This window comes from Melanotaenia boesemani, chromosome 21 (assembly GCF_017639745.1).
Source record: "Melanotaenia boesemani isolate fMelBoe1 chromosome 21, fMelBoe1.pri, whole genome shotgun sequence".
NCBI classification, from domain to species: Eukaryota; Metazoa; Chordata; class Actinopteri; order Atheriniformes; family Melanotaeniidae; genus Melanotaenia; species Melanotaenia boesemani.
In genome coordinates this window covers 10804969-10826393 of record NC_055702.1, presented here as the reverse complement: position 1 = coordinate 10826393, position 21425 = coordinate 10804969, and the positions used below count along the sequence as shown (strand labels likewise).

The 21425-nt window shown below is 41.0% G+C and overlaps 1 protein-coding gene across 2 annotated transcripts in view; it reads right to left on the bottom strand.

The window, feature by feature from the left end:
• Window positions 1–21425, bottom strand: part of ctbp2l (C-terminal binding protein 2, like) — a 104121-nt gene that overhangs the window by 40463 nt on the left and 42233 nt on the right. For both annotated transcript variants that reach the window (XM_041973141.1, XM_041973143.1), the window contains exon 2: window positions 16083–16280. In XM_041973141.1, the coding sequence (XP_041829075.1) occupies window positions 16083–16140 (58 nt within the window). In that variant the 5' untranslated portion in view covers window positions 16141–16280. The remainder of the gene's footprint in view (window positions 1–16082; window positions 16281–21425) is intronic.

The window sequence follows — 21425 nt, the reverse complement described above, 5'->3', positions numbered from 1 at the left end:
GGTGGGGGGGTGCAAAATATGTATCACAAGATTCAAATAGTTAGTAGTTATGCATGTGTAATAATGTAAGCTCTCAACCTGAGCAGTTTGCTCGTATAAGGATCTAAACCAGGATGACTTCAAACTTAACACACACACACACACACAAGAGCTTGTATGTTGAGATTTAAAGTCTAAGGCCACGCTGACACGAGGAGGGCTTTCTTTCTGATTATCTTGTGGAGAACAGGTGGAGTGCACACTAAAATCACTGTCAGACACCTGAACAAAACAGTTTAGCCAAGGACAGCTGAGAACACATTAGGCATGCATCCCTGTGAATGTCCTTCCAAACACAGGCAGGGAAATTAAAATCCCATTCAAGTCCCCATGAGACCCATATGCCGGAAGGTTACATAACTGTCAGCTGCAACAGTGATGGCTTCCTCTCAACAAAATGATCTGCCATGTTTTTACTAACCTCCCAGGAAGCAGTGGATACAACCTGGGTGCATTGTCACCAAGAGAGGAGATGCAGCCGACACACCCCATATGGATGCAAAGTATTGGTCTCAATGCTTCCTTTAAGCTATAATCTCTGCCTTCAAACACACCACAAGCAGCATCCCCACACTGCCTCCTAAATCTCCAGCCCAGAAAAGCACAGCTGAAGATGTTCTGTGGATTATCTCCACAGGGACTCCACGTGCAAGTGTCCACCTTTACTTAATCTCCCGAGCACGCACACAATGCAGGCTACGAGCCAATCACGTCTCTACCAAGCGTGGTGACTACTCTGCTTCACGTGACACTGAAGCTAGGGTTCACCCACCTGTGCTGCTCTGTGGAATGCCACTGATAGACAACTCCATGGCCAATGTGAGTGCTTGAAGGCGCTCTCCCTTCTTTAGGTGGAAGGGAACTGTTGCAACTAAGCTTGACTCAACCGTTTAAAGCCACTATTAACAGTGCTTATGGGTTTAGCCAACCAACAAAGCGCACAGTTGAGAGGAGTGCACAGGCGTGAGCCCTCCCACCTGCAGCTTTCATATAAATATTTCCAGGAGACCAATTTAATTTCTGCTCACATCTTTGATTTCAATAGTCTGAGAGTACATTAGAATTAAAGAGGATAAAAATGGAAGATGCCACAACAGCATTGTAGAAAATTTATGTGCACTTTGATGTAAAATGATAAAAAGAATCCCCAATTTATTCACTGGATGCAAAAGGAATAATGTGTCAACTTTTCATCAATATGTATGATTGAGCATAAAACACCCAGCGAGTAATAAGAGAGGCTCTTCACACATGTACTAGAGCCTTTGCACAAAAATGAGAAGCAATTTCTTCAGATGTACACAGCTCTAAAAGGAGGGGAGAGGGCGAGTAAACAAAATGTTTTCATTAAGTGCCCTGCAACATCTTATTATTTTCACTCAATTTTCTTCTGCTCTAAACTGCAGAAAAAGGGTAACAAGAGCAAAAAACAAAACAAAAAAAAGCGCAACACCGCATGCAGATCTCCACTTTTCCCCCCTTTCCTTAAGTGTGAAGATTATCCATCTCTGATTAGCACTGAAACCTGGGTTGCCTAGCAACACACAATTAAGAAATATGTTTTCCGATCAGCAGCAAGGGCTGCCCATTATCAGATGAAGTTACTGAAGCAACAAATGTCAGCTACATGCAAATGACTTTGTTGTGCCGAGAGTGTTGTGGTGGAGGAGTGGGGGCTACCACTCTGACCTCGAAGAGAAGCGGATATTTCCACAACGTCGGACAAGGGGACCTCCCACCCCTTTCCTCCCCCACAACTCTTTCTCCATCTTCTAGGTCTCGCACTTTTTTTCATTTCCTTGACAACACATGAAGGGAGGGTGCTTCATAAAAGTCATTTACTCTACAACGAGTTTACCAGCCCACAGATCCATTGAGACAGGCGAGATTCAGGGTTACATGGCTGAAAACAAGGTTAATGATTTAATTCTTCTCTGAGCTAATCAGCTCTCATCAGCAGGGAAATATATAATCTTGTTACAAGTGGAAGTCAAAGCTTTTATATATAAAAATATGCTTGGATGATGCCTCTAACTCACAGTTAACTTAAAATAAAATGCTGCAACACTACTTGCATTAACCATTTAAGATAAATAAAATAATATTTTGTCAATATATCCACATGAATACTGGGGTAAAAGAAACCATCAATTCAGAGTGTATTAAAAAAAGTCTTTTCATGACTGTTGGTATGAAAGCAAATTCTTATGACTTTTAAAAGTCACATTTAAGTGTAGAAGCTATTTTTTTCATGGCTATGAAACTATAAAACTATAATTGAATTTCTAAGCCGCCTTTGAAACTGCTGTTTATTGGCAATGATTTTAAAAACCAATGTATTACAAATTAGAAAATGATGGCAATCAGATGAAATCAACACAGCAAAGAAAATATTTAGTTTTTAAAACAGGTCATTTGAATTTATCTACCAATATGGCAAAGAAACAATCAAATAATAAATGTCTTCTAGTAGTACTTCACTGAAACCTGAATTTAAAGCTATTAAAAAAATGGTTACCTATTATAGTCTACACAAATATACATCCAATTAGTGTAATTGGATTTGAGGCAGTTAAGCCCCTGATTAGGAGAGAGTACAGTGTAAAATAGAATGACAGCAACTCCTCTTACAAACTAAAAACAAGCAGGATCTTGTTTTCCGGTCACATAACTCACTCTGCTCAGTAAAAAGAAGTGTAACATTACATTAGCAGGACTGCCGGTAAACTGTGTTAAATGTGTTTTTGTGAGTGCTCTCCAATGTGTTTGGATATTATCAAAATGTCTGAACAAACCAAGTACAAAAACCTCTGAATAAGGCAGATGGTGCTGCAAAACAACTCCAAAAGCACAGTAAGCAAAAATAACTCTGACCAACCACTAAATTAAAGGAAAAACAACCCAAAAATTGAAAGAGTGCTGCTCATATAAAATGTTTCAACTTAGTGATGAGACACAATCCCCTCTGGCAAATGACACAACTCTGTTGCAATACATGTATAAATAGTTGCGTAATTTTAAAAAAAGAGACCTCTCAGAGCAAAGCTGCTTAACTTGTCAGATTCATCTTACATGCTTCTCTCCTCCATTCAAAAACAATGCCAGAATGATTTTGTCGTCATGTGCCAAAATTCTTTCATGTGCAGAGCTAAATTTCACCACGCAGCTGATAGCAATTAAATCAGAGGAGCAAAATTATTACCAGCCTAGAAAAATACTAATCTGCAACAAATACAGAAAGGATCAAAATAAGAGGCTTTGAGGAAATTACAAAGGTAGGTTGGACATTACTTGTGTCGGGCGTTGTGGCCATGGTTGAGACTATTACAGGAGGACCAGTGCGGCGTCCAACCAGCTTGTTGTTGTTAGGGTTTTGAGCTTGGAGAGTGGTGGCAGAAGTGGCGGGGACAATGCTACTCTCGGGGACAGCATTGATCCCTTTCCGCAGAAGTTGTGGGCTATGAAGTGGGCTTGCTGCTGCTATAGGCGATGCTGGAGGAAGGTTGGGGGCTCGCTTCATCAGCTCCATAGGGGAATAGGAGCCAGAGAAGGTTTTAGGCGCCGCTCCAGGGGTGCCTGGGGCTGGTGGAGGCTGCTGTCCTAGAGCAGACATGGCAAGGCCGGTGTGGGCATTGTACATGGAGAGGGGTCTTCCCTGAGTCACTACACTGTTATATCCTCCAGGGCTGACTGGAAAAGCTCCAGGTGCCAGTGGCCGTGCTCCTGGGTAGGTGGTGGTCTCCAGGAGATGTTGGGAGGGTGCACTACTGGGTCTTCTTCCAAGAAACTCTCCCATCCTAGGGGATACAGTTTGGATGGTGGTGGTTGGTTGCTGCATCAGGCTGGGATCCATTGTCAAACCCTGGGGCTGCATGTAGAGGTCATTGCGATGACTGAAGCTGTTGGATCTGGTACGTGGTGCTGCTCCACCTGTTTTGCATCCAAGCACTACACGGGACAAAACACGTGCCTGGGCCAGGTTAGGGGCCACAGACCGGATATCATGGTCCTCCATCATACCCAGTGTTGGAGTGGAATCAAAGCCATGTTGCAGCAAGAGAGTAATTGTACTCTCAGCTAACCCTTCAGCTCGCAGGAAAGCCAGGAAGGTAGGGTCCACCATTTTCTTGGGGTCTGCTGCACTGAAATGGACAGGAGGCAGGCTGGGATTCATTCCAGCTGTGGCAGCTACAATGGCAACGGTGGGGTCATAGTTGGGGTCATAAGGCAGCCTCTGAGAGGCTACAGCTCCATAAGCTCGAGGGAGAGCTCCGTCCATTCCCTGAGAAGCTGGGTCCACCACTGAACTGGTGGCAGCTGGCTGGTGAGATTCCAACGACAAGCTGTTGATGCCGTTATAAGCCTGATGAGCCGAGAGAGGTGGTGGTTCAGTAGCGTAAAAAGGAAGAGGGGGCTGAACCCCGTAGAAAGCAGGCGAGGAAGCTCTGCCACCAATACGCTGGACGTCTGGGATCATCTTAGATCCCAGAGATTCCCTGTACAAACGGCTCAGCTCATGAAGGGGAGGGGGAGGAGGCGGTGGAGGAGGCGGGGGAGGAGGCGGAGGAGGAGCAGGTGCAGGTGTAGAAGCGGAGGCCAGAACAGAGGGTGTGGCCCTTGCATGTCCTTGATCCCACACAGGCCTCACCCCCCCAGCACTGGGCCCATAATGCGAGGCTGATCTGTTGAGCAAGTGCTGGTTATCCCTGTAAAACCCAGACTCTTCAAGTGGATGACCAGATAAGGTAGTGTCAGCCAGGTAGTAATCCTGAGTTGGTGCTGAGGCCCGGCCTGCCATCACTCGCCTGAGATAGAGGTTGCTACTCAAATCAGGTGCAGAGTTTTTCCTCAGTAGCTGTTGCCCATGCTGGTCTGGCCTGTACAAGGATGGTTGATGGATCGGGTCCGTTTTCTCAAAAAGATCTAGATGATGGCGGTGATGCCACACTCCACTGCTTCCACCACCCAGTGGCAAAGAACTTCTACGCTCTGCAATGATGCCACAGTACTGACAGCGACTTGCAGCCCTGTCGTTCTGGCCCTCGCTCCACTCTGGACCTTGCTGGCCCAGAGAGCCACCAAAATGCGACTGCTCACTTGAATCAGGCATCAGTGAAGAAAACAAAGACAATAGCTATAAAAGCGGAAAATAGAGCCGAGTATTATGTTTCAACTCTCCTGTTACACTCATCCCCCAATCAAAAGGGAGGAATAGAGAGGCGAGAAGGACAGGTGAAGCAGGAGGTACCTTTTACCTGATCTGCAGCTGCAGGTCCCCCCTCCCTTCACTATGAAGTTTGTGCTATCATGTAGCTCCCTGCTGGCAGCCTTTCTAAATAATTCAGCCCTGGAAACATTAGAAATCCACTAGGAGTGACACACAACATGATAAACACAAGGAGAGAATACACACACACACAGAGAAACGTAACACACCTTTAGAGCGAGGCTCTATTCCATTCTGCAGGGATCATGCTTGTGCTGGGCATCACGGACACATTCTAAACTAAGACTGTGGGTAAGAAATTGGGGTAAAAACACATGCTGGACAATGACAACAGACTGGAGGAGGGGACGAGACACACTAATCCAATGGGGGTTGATGCATGCCATTGGCAGGGACAGTCCTCGCGTCCACTGCGTTTGCCACAAGGGGATTAGCGTCAAACTAAATCCACTGCTCCTGTGACATCACTTGAACTAGATAGTGTACATAGCCAGCACACTGCCGAGGACCCTGGATGTGTTTATGTGGTGTAAAGCTAGAGCATTCACACTGCTCACTGCTCACCTCTCTGCTGGCTTGTAGTCGGTATCCCTGCTGCTATAAATGGCTCTTTCCCAAGAGAGGGAGGAGGTTGGGGACTAATATGTTGCATGTTCCTAGAGAGAGAGCAAGGAAATGGATACAAAGTACAGTCCCACATCTACTTGTGAGGTTCCTACTTAATCTAGTCGTGGCTATAAGAAAAGCAGGACATACTCCATTTGGGCACTTAAAAGGGCACAGCCTCCTCTACTAGGCAACTAGATTTAAAAATATGGATACACACATTAATTACCTGTTCAGGAAAATGCATGCAGACATACAGATGGAAGTACACCCAACCATGCAGTTTTTCTAGATGTGTCATATCAAGATTTAAGATTTGTTTCCTTTAGGGAGAAATTTGGCTCAGTTTAAAGGACATTCTTGCACAATAAGAACAATAAAACCAGCACAACAATAAAAAGCAATAATATTTGAGTGACTGAACATTTTTTTTACTTTTGTTTTCCAAGAAATCCACAACTTGAAAGGATGGCTTGTCAAAAGATTAATCTCATCGTTTATAAAAATTTCTACTTCTCTGTCAATAAGCACTTTATTTCATCAAAATATTGCTTCCATTTCATGTGCATACCTCAATATGATGTGCAATCTCTTGTTAAGACTTTTCCACTCACTGAGCTTTAACTTTGCTGCTACTTTCTGGACAAGAGATGTGCAATGGAGCAAAGGTGGCTTATCTGACATGTTACCACTGAGATATAGCTGCCAGTGTTTACTTGCTGTAATGGAAACAGTGGAAGGAGGAGAAGATGGAGCTTTGATAAGTGCTTGATAAGGAAAGAGGATACTGCTTTTGACATCATCTCTATAGCAGGCAAAGATGAGAAAAGAGAAGATGGGGGTGATTAGACCACTCTTTCTGAGGTGTGGACACTAGATTGGTTTGTTTCTATTTTGTGTTTGCCAAGAAGGAACGGGGGTTTTTACAACATGTCTGCAGTGACATCGTTTGGAGGCTTCTAAAGGAAGGCGCTGCGACAGCATGACTGAGATGGGCTAAATTTATTACAATTTAGGACTGACATGACACTGTTACCATGTTTTTTATGATGTCTCACGGTATCAAGTCATTGAGGGAACTGCTACAACCAGCATACCTTCATCTCAAAACATAGTGATGCAATAATGATAAAATATCATAAACGATAAGCAGAACATCAGAATTGGAGAACATTAAGTAGGTCAAACAAAAGGAAATCAGAACGGTTTCCTTTTCCCTTCGGTCTTGTGCAGTCCAGAAGGATGCACATCTGAGGGATGTTTTCTCTCATTTGCTGTAAAGCATACCTTGCAATTTCCTTGCAGTGATTTTTTTAGCACTGCTGCTCAAGGTCTCACTCCCTGAGCGCGTTTTGTCAACTGTAAAACACACCATTAATCACTGTGTTGTATCTCTCTATGGCAATCGTAGACAATAACTTCTTTTAATAAGCCCCTTCCAGGGCTGTGTGCCACTCACAACCACACTTCCTGACAAAATATTAATAACAATAATAAACATCTCCAGTACAGCCAGGCTAGTGTTGCTAAAATTGAAACAAGTATAAGACATATCATATCTCCCATCACACAAATTACTGTATTTCCCACAACTCATAAGCAGTGGGAAATTCATCTTGTCTACATCCTCTGATATGCCTCTCCTCAGGGCTGCTCCATAATTAAGTAGGCATGCCATTCAACCCTCATCAAGCAACAGGGATCTTGTATTTGCTGGTATGAATAATACAATAAAAGAGAAAATACAAACTGACACGCTGGATATTTGGTGAACTGCATCAAAATTGATGCCAACACTTGGCATGCTCGCTCACAAACAGTCGCACAGCTTTGCGAAAGACCTCTAGGTACAATGTGCTGAACAGACGTCCGGCAAACAGTCATGCCTTTGGAGCAATCTGGCCATCTTTCTAGGGCGCAGGACGCTAACGGCAGGACTTGGCAGGCAGCACAGGCAGAGATAGCTGCAGAATGATTTAGATAGGGGTGACTCTACAACTGCTGATCCATTAAACTTTCATGGGGACTTCATAAATTAAAACCATGACTGCAAGAACTTGAAAATTTTACTCAATTACTGTGATTGTACAGTGTATTAAAGTTTTAACAAGCCTCTGGGCCTTTCCTCACTAGAACACAGGCAGAGGGAAGAAGGAGGGGTAACGATGAAAGAAAAAACACATGGTAACAATTCTGGTCCGATGGCCTTCAGAGGCTTTACATCTGCTGTGTTATCAAGACTGTCCTCCACCTCCTTACCACCCCACATCTCTGCAGTGTATTACACAGCATGGCACACTTTTGCATAACTGGGAGGAGCATGGAGATGAGCGAAAGCCGCCACAGGGCAAGACCTCTTGTAGACTCGATGAAGCAAGCGAGTGGAGTTTTGTCTTCCGTTTTAGCAGTCCATCTTTGCCTTGTGCACAGCCCTGCGCTCTGTCTGCCTATCATTATCAAGCCAGTGGCCCATACTGCATCACAGATGGGACAGACAGAAGGGAGAAACGACAGCCCGCTTGCTTTTTGGAGAGATGAAGAGTGTGCAGCTGAGTGAGAGAAGAGGGAGGGAAGAAGTGCATGAGATAGAGAAAAGAGGGGGGGGGGGGGATAAAATGTAATTTGCCTGCACATCACTGATGAAAAAGGATGTGGAGTTTAGTTAAATGAAAGAACAGTACAATCAGCTAAACTGTGGTAAGAAGGAGATATGTTGTGAGGAGGGGTGTTGCACGCACTGAATGCTATGAAAAATCAAGCGTGGCATTTATGAGCATGTCCTGTTGCAATACTGCTTTATAAAGGGTCAGCATTTCCTTTGGCATCTTTTCTTTCCAGATTTATTTTATCCAGCTATATAAGAATGATCATCCATCAGTATTTAATGTTGCCTTAAGCTTAGCAACTGTGCAACATCCTAGTGAAACACCTACATACATAAAATCAAAAAAAAATCTGATTTGCAGAAATAAAAAAAAAAACATGCAAAAATGCATAGATATTATGTCAGCTTGCTTTGCAGGACAGCTTAAAATACAAGGTTTCATATCCACTTTTTGAGTTCACATGGGCTTAGAAGTGAAGAACTATCACTCACTTGTGTAGTGCACAAAAAAGTCTTATCTACAGTAAAAGCAAACAGGCTGGTGGAAGTTGCAAAAGGCGGGACACATGGCGATGTATGAAAGCCTCTTTAAAAAAATCCTGTTAAAAAAATCAAGAAATCAAACAGTCATCAAACAACATGAAGCCAAATCTGTATTGCTTGTTTTCTTCCCGTTCTAGCAAACTACGATGAAACGGAATAGATTTTAATGTTAAAACCTCTATAGTTCCATGCTAGTCTTTAAGCTAAACAGACATAAAAATCACTTTAGCTATAAGCAAAAAATGCAGAAATATAGTAGCTCATGCTACTGAAACAACTGACTCAGCCTAACATGGACCTCTGGGGATGTCCTAAAATAGGACCAGGTGATACGTTAAAATATTCCAAGCAGATGACATCTGTCTGAAACAACCTACACTTGCAGGTACATTCATGAAGGTGTGTGTGTGCGTGCACCCCTATAGTCCCACAGGAACTCCCAAGTCCCACAAGCCAATTTAAGCAAATACAACCACAAAAGATATTGATGTGAAAAAGAATAGAAAGAATACAGCATTATTTTGTTTTTAGGGTGGACCAAGCTGGCAAACCATCAGAGCTAAATAAAGTTATTTGCCACCCTAGTAAAAAAAAAAGGTCTGCTAGTGCCAGAAGAGGAATGCATCTGCTTGGAGCCTCTGTGAACCAAAATAAGAGGATAATGATTGCTAGATCACTGCAAGCTGAATACAGTACACACATGAAACAGAGCAGCCAGCTCCATGCAGTATTAGCTTATGTTGTTTCTATTAGCAGATTCTTTGAATTGCACAGCACAGGTTAATTATTTACTATGCTGCTTTTTTTTTTTTTTTTTTTGGATAATGGGGCAGGTCATTCATCATAAAGAAGACATTGCCCCAAAATGAAAAGAACAAACAAATAAACAAAGACATAAAAAACTACTTATCAACCCAATCAATTTACAACTGCATGTATAAGTATATCCATCTAGTCACCTGACCCCATCCCGTGCTGCCTCTTCACCAGGATGCTTGATCCTTGCATATTTGGGTTGCAGGATGGAGCCTCCATGAATGGGGCTTGTTCCAGGGTTTCCTGTGGATCTGTGGCCATATTAATAAACTGGAGAGTTCAGAAGCTGGGTCATAAACTATTTAATCTGACCTGTGAGCCATTTCTGAGCAGTTTTTGTGGCCAGGGGGGACTGGTGTCTCATCCACCACATTGTTCACTCTGTATGTCAAAGTAACATGTAAATGATGTCGTGTTTTCCCAGTAGAGAGTTGCATAGTAACAAGAGGATCAATATTTTTTATTTTGTCTGTTATTGCTTTTAACTTTGAGGCTGATCAGATAAACCACCAAGACAAAAAAAAAAACCCTGTTTACCAAATTACTTAAATTCCATTCCTTATAATATCAGAATAAAGTCGTTATGTTGCACAGCATGAATAACATGCAGATGTTGATTAAAACATTATCTGACTAGATTGGAACAGCCTTAATCTAACCCAGGGGGAAGAGTATTACAGTCTACAAGCAAAACAACAATCTTAGCAAAAAGGGGGGGCGCGAAATAAACATGGATCGGAACTGTCCTCCCTCCTAGCCACCCGGCCCAGTTGCTGCAGAATAATAAACATTGGTTCAGCTCAGATTAACCAGAGAAGATGAAAGGACCTGAGGCTGAGAGGAGCACAGGCCATGGCAGATCACTCCTCATCTCCTCAGATGACAGAAATGAACCTCTCCACCTTTGAGAGAGAGAGACAGAGCTTCTCTCTAGTCTTCATAATGTTGAATTAAAACCGACGCTTCCAAGCCATTGCTTTGATTGAGCTAACTAACATCTTTTGATAAAAACAGTGGCAACCAGCTCCCTGACTTCTTATTTGCAGACAGCCCACATTATGCTAAATAGATATCAAGGACTATAACAGCTTAATCTGCCTTGTCATCTAGCCACTGTGCTTTCTGAATTAGTTTATTTGTGATCCCACTGCTATAAATGCTTATATCTAACAGCCACTGCAAATGAATAAATTGAGCAATGGGATGATTCAAATTAGCACACTTTACACCTTGCATGGTGTTGAAAACGACAAGAGCTGTATTTCACTGGTGAGAAAACAATAGCAACAAAAGAGAAGTCTCTGTTGGACAGTGCAGAGACGGTGTGGTCTCAGCAGACGGCTTTGAAAGAGAACATTCCAGATTTTCATTTGCAAAAGACTGAGAAGAGACAGCACGGACCATTGCTTCATCTTGTCTGTTCTTGTTGCCAACTGTGAGCCTGGTTGAAGTATGAACCTGGATTAAGATGAGTTACTCCCAACAGTAGCCAAATGGGTCCTGTGAGGATTTTACCTGTGTGTGAAACCAAAAGCAGAGCTTTGCTTAATGTGTATTTCCCCCCTTGCTCTGAGACAATCACCACGGCAGCCTTATCACGCTGCTACATGCAATCAGAGGAAAGACTCTGCCTGGTCATTGGCTCATGAACAAATCGCAAATCACAAGCTGTTTTCTTTTTCTTTCTTTCGTTGCACCTTCACGATTGGTGGCCACAAAACTGATTCACTGATCCTATGTGATGGCCATCTGGAGAGCTTGTGTGTGTGTTTTCTATAAAATGTAATAGGATAGAAGATTTTTCCACTCAGGAATGCCAAAGTGAGTTATTCCTTCCAAACAAATGGATTAAGTCACTGTTAAGTCATCCTTTTCTGATTTCTTTAGTTAAAATGACTAAAGGTTCACTGTGAAGATCAGGGGCCTCATTTATAAACTGTGCATAGCAAAGCAGACTACAGGTACAGGTAAAGTTGGCGCACGTGAGGGAGCGCCATGGACGGCAACTTAGAATCTCTTACTTAGAATATAGTGTCAGACTGATGTCTGCTGTTGTTGGGAATAAAATCCAGAGTGTCCTCTGCCATGACAGCATATCATTTATCCTCTGCTCTCTATGTTCGATGTTCCTGCCCAATGTGAACACACCGCTATCAGTAGACAGTGTCAACCACTGTCACACAGACACAGAAAGCAGCTATTTTCATGAGGTAAATGTCTGTGATCTTTGCATTACCTTTTTACCACAATTAAAGTTTTGCACTGCTGTTTGAACTGCCAAACAAATATGCAAGTCCTTCCAGATCTCCTTGACATTGTTAAGAAAATAGTGTAATTCTCATCTACTTACACATGCACAGAAATGCTGCCTCAGCGGTGGTGGAGTGTCTACTTCTGATGTTTGCCAGATTAGTCTATACTGTTAAAGGCAGCTGTAAGTCATGCTTTCCATTTCCATGCTTTTACAAAACTTTTTTTTATAATGTACTGAGACAGAACTCTCCAAAATCCAGGAAGAAGTCTTTTCCATCTTTTTCCCTGGAGTTAAATGCAGAGCAGAGGGAATTCTGTTGGAATGGGACTTTTTGACTACATGACTTTGTAGCTAAATTATTTTATGTTGCCATCAAAACACAGAAATAAATAAAACTTAATGGCATTTAATTTAAGGCATGTTAGTGTGATTTTACACATTTATAGTTTTATGAACTTTCTAAATGCATAATAATCATGCACAATAATCGAACCAAGAAAATCTCTAATCATGACAATCATTGACATAAGGCATAAAAACTGGAAACCACCATTCGGAGATGAGCCTGAAAAATACTCGTATTATTGAGGAAGTTTCCATTTGTGCAATTTTCCATTTTGAGAAGACCCCATTTTAGGTGTAATCAAAGTTGAAACCCCTAATCATTCCAGCAGGCTACAACTTTTTCTTCTAAATGCACCACAACAACACCTGCTGTGGTCTCTCTGTGCATCTCCTGTGAGTTCACGCCTAACAAAGCACAGTTGTTCCCTTAGGAATGATTAAGTGCCTCAGGTGTCTGATTCATAAAAGTTCAGCAGGTGCATGTTGACTGCAGCTCTAATCATGAAGGATTCCCACCGATAAATGGCCCACCTGTTCTATGAAATGTAACTGCCTTTATGGTTCACTTTTAAGGCCAGATAATTATTTAATAAAGCTGCTCACTGGCTTTCAGTGGACTCCTATCGCTGTTATGTAATGTTGTTTATGCTGTTTGACAAATTTCTGCACTCCTAATTACTCAGTGATTTGTCAACAGCTGAAATGAATGATTCAGAAAAAATGTTGCTCAGTAATTGAGATGATTGAGCTGAGTATCATATCAGTACGTTTAGCGTAAAGCTGCTGCCAGCATCAGGGAAGACAACAACCATCCTGCCCTTCGTATAGAAGCTTATCTAAGACCATGAGGTATCTCGTGTAAGAATTACAATTTTACATGTAGTTGTGTACCACACTATTTCTTGGATGGGACCTGTATTTTTAGGAGTCTCGCTGGTTGCCTGGCAACTACTCTTGGCCAATAAATAGCCACACACTCTGGAGGTTGTGGAATTTGATCTGGGGAGAGCCAGAGCAGCTTCCTCTGCTTCAAGCTAAGAAAACCAGCTGTTGCGGGCTGATTTATACATACCTCATTGTGTGTAAAAGTTACAGTTACTTTTAAAAATTCCCATTGGTTTTTATTTATTTATTTTTGCATCAAGAAACACATTTTAGTAATGAAAGGATATGACATCAAATGTGATTACGTTATTTATTTAGCATGTTCATGCCAAACCAATATTTAATGCAAAAGTCATTCAATCGTCTCAAAATAAAATCTGATCTTCTCGATTAATTTGCCAAATGGCATCAGCAGGAAGTAGATTTCTTTAAGTCTCAGTTGTCCATCATAACAGCTAATTTATTAGACATTTAATGAACCATCTGATATAAAATTTTGCATTTTAATGCCATATCCTGATGTTAGGCATATTTCATTATGTATTTCTGAGAATTTAAGTGTATAAATACATTTTACAACAGGAGATTAAGACTTTTTCAAGGTTGATGCTTCTTTATTTATACTGATGTATTTTCCTAATGTCTTCACTTATATGTCACCAGTTTTTCCTTGAACTTAACTATAGGTCTGTACAGAAAAGGTGGCATATGCCCTTCATTTCAAGTGCGCAATGCTAAGGTGCTTACATCATGCAGCAAAACAAATATGCTGGCACTCGGGGGTAATGGTGCGTCTAGCTTCATTTTCCAGCACTGCAGTCATGTCTGCTTCTCCATACACTGGCTCCAGGAGGGCCCAGCAGCTTAACAAGCCTCTTGGGGACCCAGACAGCAGAGACAAGATGATTTTACCTCAGGATACAGTCTGACAGACACACAAACACACATGCACATACACACACACTGGGGAGAGTCAAACAAGTGGGTTTCAAAATGTACATTCACAAGGCTTCAAATACAGTTTAAAACACCCACACAGAGAAGCATACTCGTTGCTGCCTGGGTTGACTTTGTACATAGCAGGGGGTTGGGGGGGGGGGGGTTCTTTTCTATGTTCTGGCCCCAAGTAAAACACAGTCAGTGTCTAATCTACAACCTAAAGCCTGATAATCGCTGCCATTCATAATAAAAACACTAACCGTCTTCCTAACAGACGTAACGGGATGGAAACCACTCAGACCCCTGCAGTAATCTAACCTGAGATGTTCAGAGCTCCTCCAAAACCACAAGTCTTGTAAAGAGATACTCCTACACAAACCAACCATGTTTCAAAAAGAAGGCCCAAAAAAAAAAAAGTCCTGTAATCTCATTTACGTCCACCAGCTGACTTGTTTGGTGCTGGAGTCAACATTCATACACTGACTTCTGCAGTATCTCACAGGCACCGTGTGCCAGCAGAAAATTATAGCAATCAATAAGCATTGATCACCAATAGGTGTTGGGGCTGTACTGGTATCATCAAGGATGGTTGGAAATGGGATGTACAGGTCTGAAGCAATTTCTTTAAGAAAATGAAGATGGAAAAAATATGGAGAGGAATTCAGTAACGCATGTTCCTCTAACAAGCTATCTTGCTGACAAGGCAAGGGCAGGCTGTACAAAAACAGCAGCAAAGAGGCTTTTTCAGGTAGCGTGGTCCTCAGTTTGGATTATAATTGAGAAATTACAGCTGAGGTCTGGGAAAGCAACATATTTTCCAAGAGAGTTCCTTAACCTAACCACAACACCAAACTTGCAAGTGAAAGTCACAAGGAGCAAAAGTAAAGAAGTAAAGAAAGGGTGCAATACATATCATCTCTGACTGTAAAGTTAAGGTGTGCAACACATGCTTTGGCCTTGGGTTGCAGCCAGTGGAACAAGAAGCCATTCACAGGAGGAGGAAAAATAGTTTCAGTTAAATGCCAGTACATTTTAGAAACAGACTTCACAAGATTTATAAAAAATTAAAGGACAAAAGATGAAAAGAGGATCCTAAACTTAAATCAATATTGAGAATGAGCCTCTATTAGGAAGCACTAGCTAAAAATTTTATCTTGACTGTCACAATCTAAACATCATCAACATTCTGAGGATGCCGAAAGAGCAGTGCCTTTTGTAGAAGGAGATGAGCAAAAAAATCCTCTAAACGAGAACTGAAAGACTCTCAGCTGGATGCAAGAAAGATTTACAAGCTGCATTCCTTGTCCAAGCTTTAGCCTCTGGCTTTTTTCTTTTAATTTTTTTTCTATAATTCTAAAACATGAAAAATAAGCTACAATTCCCGCCTCAAACCAGTCAAAATTACACTGAGACCTGACCTACCATTACTTGTCGTTTTTAATCACATTTAGCTACATTTAAATGATTTACATGTTATTGACATACAATTTTATTGTTTTATGCAAAATCTTAAATCTGTTCATTTACAATAAAAAAAAAAAAAATCCACACACCAGTTCATAATCTTTGGGATGCCAGGGAAGAGAGTGCTTTAGTTGAGAAGCTCAAGCTCCAAACACCAAGAATCAATATCACACCCAGTTCACATCTAATTAACTGTGAAATAGAAATTATGATTGATAAAAATATATGATCCGTACACCCTGGAAATGGCTCTTAAGGACACACAGTTTGTTAGCAAAATGCTAAAGAAAAGTAATCCAGAAAAGTGCGAAACTTGAGAGTGGAGTGGTGTAAGAAAAAATGACAGACATTACTTTTACCTTCGCAGATCCGATCCAAACGCTGCCTCTTCACTTTGTGTTTGTCAGTCAGGGACATGGCGTCAAAACACAGCACGGCGCAGGACGGCACGACTCGGTGGGGAACCGCTCCTCCTCAGCCACAAATACTGACACGGTTCAGACTCCTAGTGCACTGTCAGCACTGTTCCCCGTGGCATAACGCCTCGGCACATACACCTACAAGAAAGCCGCAAAACACAGAGACACTTGCTTAAACACACATATACTGTACAAGCACACAGGTTTGTTGTTAAAGCACAACAAAATCTCCGACTTGGAAGGCATTAAAGAGTCCTTGACAACAAAGTCTCCCTGCTTCTTGCCTCACAAAGAGCTTCAGGCAAGAGATATAGAGGAAATCGCCGAATCACACACATTCCAACACACATGTATTAGACACACTTGGTGACAAAGTGCTCCATTTGCTCTAAAAAAGTGATGAAACTTCTGTGCTCTAAAAGCTCCACTTTTCCCCTGATTGAAGTGTGTTTTCCTCTCCTCTGACAAATCCATCTGAAGCTCCATCTAACTTGTCACTCATCACCTCCTTTGCTGATGGTAGTGACATTTGAGACATCTCTTTTTTTTTACCCTGAAAACCATTTAAACATTTAAAAAAGCAAGCACTAGAATACTTATCAGTGTAACAAAAGCTAATGTGAAGGAAGCTGCTGAGACTCTAGAAGGGAAATTCATCATCTGACAAAAAAAAAAGCTAGTCAGATGAAAACTGACTGGTGTGTAATGACACAGCCAGACCAACAGAGGGTAGTTAAAATCTACTCAAAGGGGAGCATTTAATCTTACCTTATACACACTTCTGCACACATACTACACTCAGATCATCATAGTTCTATTTCTATTGTAATGGCTGCCAAACTCCATCAGTTTTGCTCACCTTCTTTACCTCTAAACTCCAAATACTCTGAATGTCGTACTGGTCGTTTCAGATTCAGATATGTTTGAAATTTCTATTTGTCTGGAAATGTTACCCAACAAAGCCTTCAGTTCAGCATCACTGTCAGACACGCAAGCAATTATTTGTACAATTGCATCTTTGTTGGGAGAGAAAACAGACGAGTATGCATTTCTTCACTGGCAGTACATGAAGAGCGAGGATCAGCATCTAAGTAAATTACAATAAAATTACTGGAACACAACAGGGGTGAAACGCTCTCGCTCAGGAAAACTCATACCCCACATCTAGCTCGTCCAGGACCCGGAGCCTGAGGCGCCTTTCCCTTTCAGAAAAGTGCTGAGATCACAAAAGCATCTCTTTTTGTCAGAGAACACAAGTTAATTAATTTTTTGAAGGACAAGGAGAGATCAACGTTTTCTGTTTTTAAGAAATCAAGGAGGTGTGGATAAGAGGTGGCCTCTGCTTCAGTCTACAGTTAAATTAGTCAGAACTGTCCTGTTGTCTTGAGCTTAAAGTTGGTATAGGTAATGGTAAAACTGGACATAATCAGGACCCTTTGCACACACAGAACCTTTTTTGTGGATCAGAAGTGTATTGTCACCAACATTTTTGTTGCTCCAAGCAAAATTATTCAGTTATTGATTCCAGCAATCAAGAATAACATTAAAGCCACATGCTTAAAGCAGCTTAATTCCATCAGGACATGGCCACAGAAATGTTTTTTTTTAGGGTTTCTTATATTGTCAAACCCCAGAAATGACAGAAAATCATGTGGATCTTACAGGTTTCTTAATAAATCTTCCAACTTTTTAGGACATCCAACAAATTCAGGTTAATATCTGAGGAATTTTGGAGGCTGGTTTGTCCTCCAGTCCTTCCTGAGCTATTCTTGTTGTGATGTGTTTTTTTTGCAGGGGTAGGCCGCTACCATTGGTAAATATGGTTGCCATGGCGTTGTGCATTTGGTATGCAAACATTGTTTAGGGGGGTGGTGGATATCAAAGCTACATTCTTGTGAGGTTTGCCAGAAAGACAATGTACTGTTACAAAACAAAAAGTGTAATTCACATGATCTGTCAGTGGTTCTTGGCAGGTGACGGATTGCTCATCCAGGACAGAAATGCGGCATCTTTAACACTGAAAGATGAGTGATTTTGACGAGAGGAAGCAACACATTAGGTTACTTCCAGGGTGTCTTTACAACAATGCGGCACTCTGGCTCCAGCACGGTAACTGTCGCTGAACAGCCTCACCCTGTTACTCGATTCATTTCAGTCGTCTTTTAGTCTCTCCTCCCTTTTCATCTGTCCATCTCTCTGTAGTACTGCTCCCTCTGAGGTCTCTCACAGAGTCATCAATCACCGGGCCCTCCACTTATGTGTGTGTGTGTGTTAGTCTAACATAAAGAGCGAGAGTGGGTCAGAGAGGGTGGAGAAAGAAAGTGCTCACCCGCACAGATTCTTATTTTTCTGCTGTGCTCCTATCCTCAGTCGACAACAAGGAGAGTTATCCAAAAACTCAGAAAACTCCATCCATGTTTTCCCACTCGAAAACAGAGAATAATCCCAGTTCTTTTATACAACATATGATGCAGGGTAGTTTCATCAAAGTGAAAAAGAAAAGCTTGTACAGCGCTCACTGTGCAGCCGGCAAGGCTTGAAAAGGGTATTTAAGCAGGGATTTCACACACTCAATCCACACACAAAGGTCAAGCACATGAATCTTAATATTTAAGAGGCATTACAAGTCAGATGATCAATAAAAGTCCCTGCCCGCATGGCCACAGCTCACTGAAAAGAGAAACATTTGTGAGGCCAAGACAATAAACGTAAGAATCCATATCTGTGACGGTCAGCTCTGTCTCCCAAGGATGGCTCGGCTTCGAACATAATCACACTCCACAAACTCTACTCAACGCCAGCGACACACTGAGATCACTGTCCGAGCATGGAGCACATAAAGGGGGAAGGGCAGTCGGTGAGTGGGGGTCTGAACACAGCACGATAGAGAGACATACACACAAAATGTTGGAGTAACATTACTGCTGAAATAATAAGATTATTCATCCGAAAAAAAAAAAAAAAAAAAACAACAGCAGAATGTATTCAGACCAAGTTACTTTAGGTACACTTGGAAATGTCTTAAATGTGACATTATGGGTTATGAAGTATAGACTGATGGGAATGTTAATTTTTAAAATCTGGAACAGATAAAAGTGTACAAGAAAAAAAAAGTCTTAAAAGGTTTGTCAAAGCTCAGTTGCAAGCTTTGTCTTCTTACTGGGACTTATAAAGGATCAGAATATCAATTCTGAATCTGAATTTACCCTCGGCAAAATCCAGGACTGCACACTGTTCATAAAACGTGGCGATGTGAAATCAATAATGAATACTGCGATAATGATAAGACTTCCTAAATATAAACAATTAACTCAACCTAATCTTGGGTGTATTAATGAGGACTTCTGCGGGTTAGTAGTTCTTCCTGAACAAAAGCAGAATTTCTGAAGTGAAATGAAGCCCTTATTAATATACTTGTGTTTGTCCTGTTTCAAGTCAAAATGTCTCTGATGCATGTTATCGTGATAAATTAGTCCTAAAGAACAGAAGTTCTCACATGACTGGCTATAAGAAATAAAATGAACATGTTCTAAAATTAATCTTATACCTAATAGTATTTCATGAATTTTCAAGTGGTATTTTTCTGGTTCCATCATCTGATCAGAAAAACTTTTGCCTGCTCTGGAGTCCCATTCAGTTTAATCTATACCTTTCAATTTATTGTCCATGTTGACTGTATTTTTTTCTGGACTGCTTGTTATTTATGATACAAAAATATTCCATCATAAGACAAGAGGTAAATTAACTGGTCAGGAACAATTTATCAACATCATCAGGACATTTAACAAGCTACGATATTTAGTTTTTAAACTTTCTACCAGGTATAAATTCCCCAGACTTTGAAGAAAGGTAAGAAAAACCAAGCAAATAGTCAGATAATACTCCATCATTCCATCCATCCATCGCTGCTTAATCCATCACTGCAGGGTTGCAGGGGGCCTGGAGCCTATCCCACCTGCTACTAGGCAAGAGGCACGATACACCCTGCACAGGTTGCCAGTTCAGTGCAGCAATTACAATCCCAAATCAGAAAAAGCTGGTCAAGTGTGGAAAATATACACATAAAAAACAGATAGTTACTTTTATTTTATTTCATTTAATTTCTTTGCCAAGAGTGCTGTAACAACACTGCGCACAACAGTTCTTTGTATCTTTAGTCCACTGCCCACAGGGTCAAATTCTTCTACATGAAACCTTGAATACCGACCAGTCTGACCAAAATACATATTTCCACATGTTGATGGTTCATCCCAGTTGCATCCAAGTCCAGAGACGTTAATGCTGAGCAAGGTTAACACGAGGCTTCATTTTTGGACAGTATGTTTCACTTGACATTGACTGTCTCAGGTAATTAATATTTAAATAAATGTCTACTTAGATATTCACAAGTTTTCAGCATAATAAGGCTTCTGGTAATATTATTTTATTATTAACGCATTAGACTGGAGGTAAATTCTGCTCTGCCTAAAGCTGTTTTATAACTGAGTCAACATTTTGTCAGGTGTTGTATGGGAGGCAATCAAAACACTTTTTAACAGTTTGGCAGATGTAGTGAGAAAAGAAATAACTGATGCAAAAGTTATGTGGTGTAAAATTCCACAACAGCCTTTGCTTGAACCACTCAGCTGAAAAAAATATGATATTGTTTTGTCCATTGCTTACATTCACACTTCTGGCCAAGAAGTGTGAAGTTTGATTCTCTTAAATGACACAGAAGTTGGATTAAATGCGACATGACTGTTTGCCTTGAAAAATATTGGATTTCTATCCTATTCAATACCCCATATGAAAAGGGGCCTGGTTGGATTTGAAAAACATATCTAATTTGTGCTGTTTAGACTGTGAATTAAAACTAGATATGGGTCACACGTTATAACAAACATCAACTAAGACCCGACTCATTCGTTAGATTTTGCCTATTGCGAGGATCTATAGTTGTATGTTTTTCCTGTCATTAGGTTTTAAATCATTATTCAGACAAAAAAGTAAATAAAAAACACTTTATTTTTCCTAGATGGAAATTTTAAAAAATGTATTTTAAATGAAAATTTTAAATAAATTTGATATAAAAAAAACATTTAAAAAAATTAAATGTGTGAGCCTGTTTCAGCTGTTTCATTTTGACCTTTTACTGAATAAACCAATCATTAAAGAATGATAAGAAATTGAATTTAAACCTCATTTAAATTGAAAAACAATCATTGAACTCTGCCTTGTTTCTGTCTCCATGTAAGATTATGACTTTAACCATGAGAATGTGAATTAATTTGTGATACAATCTTC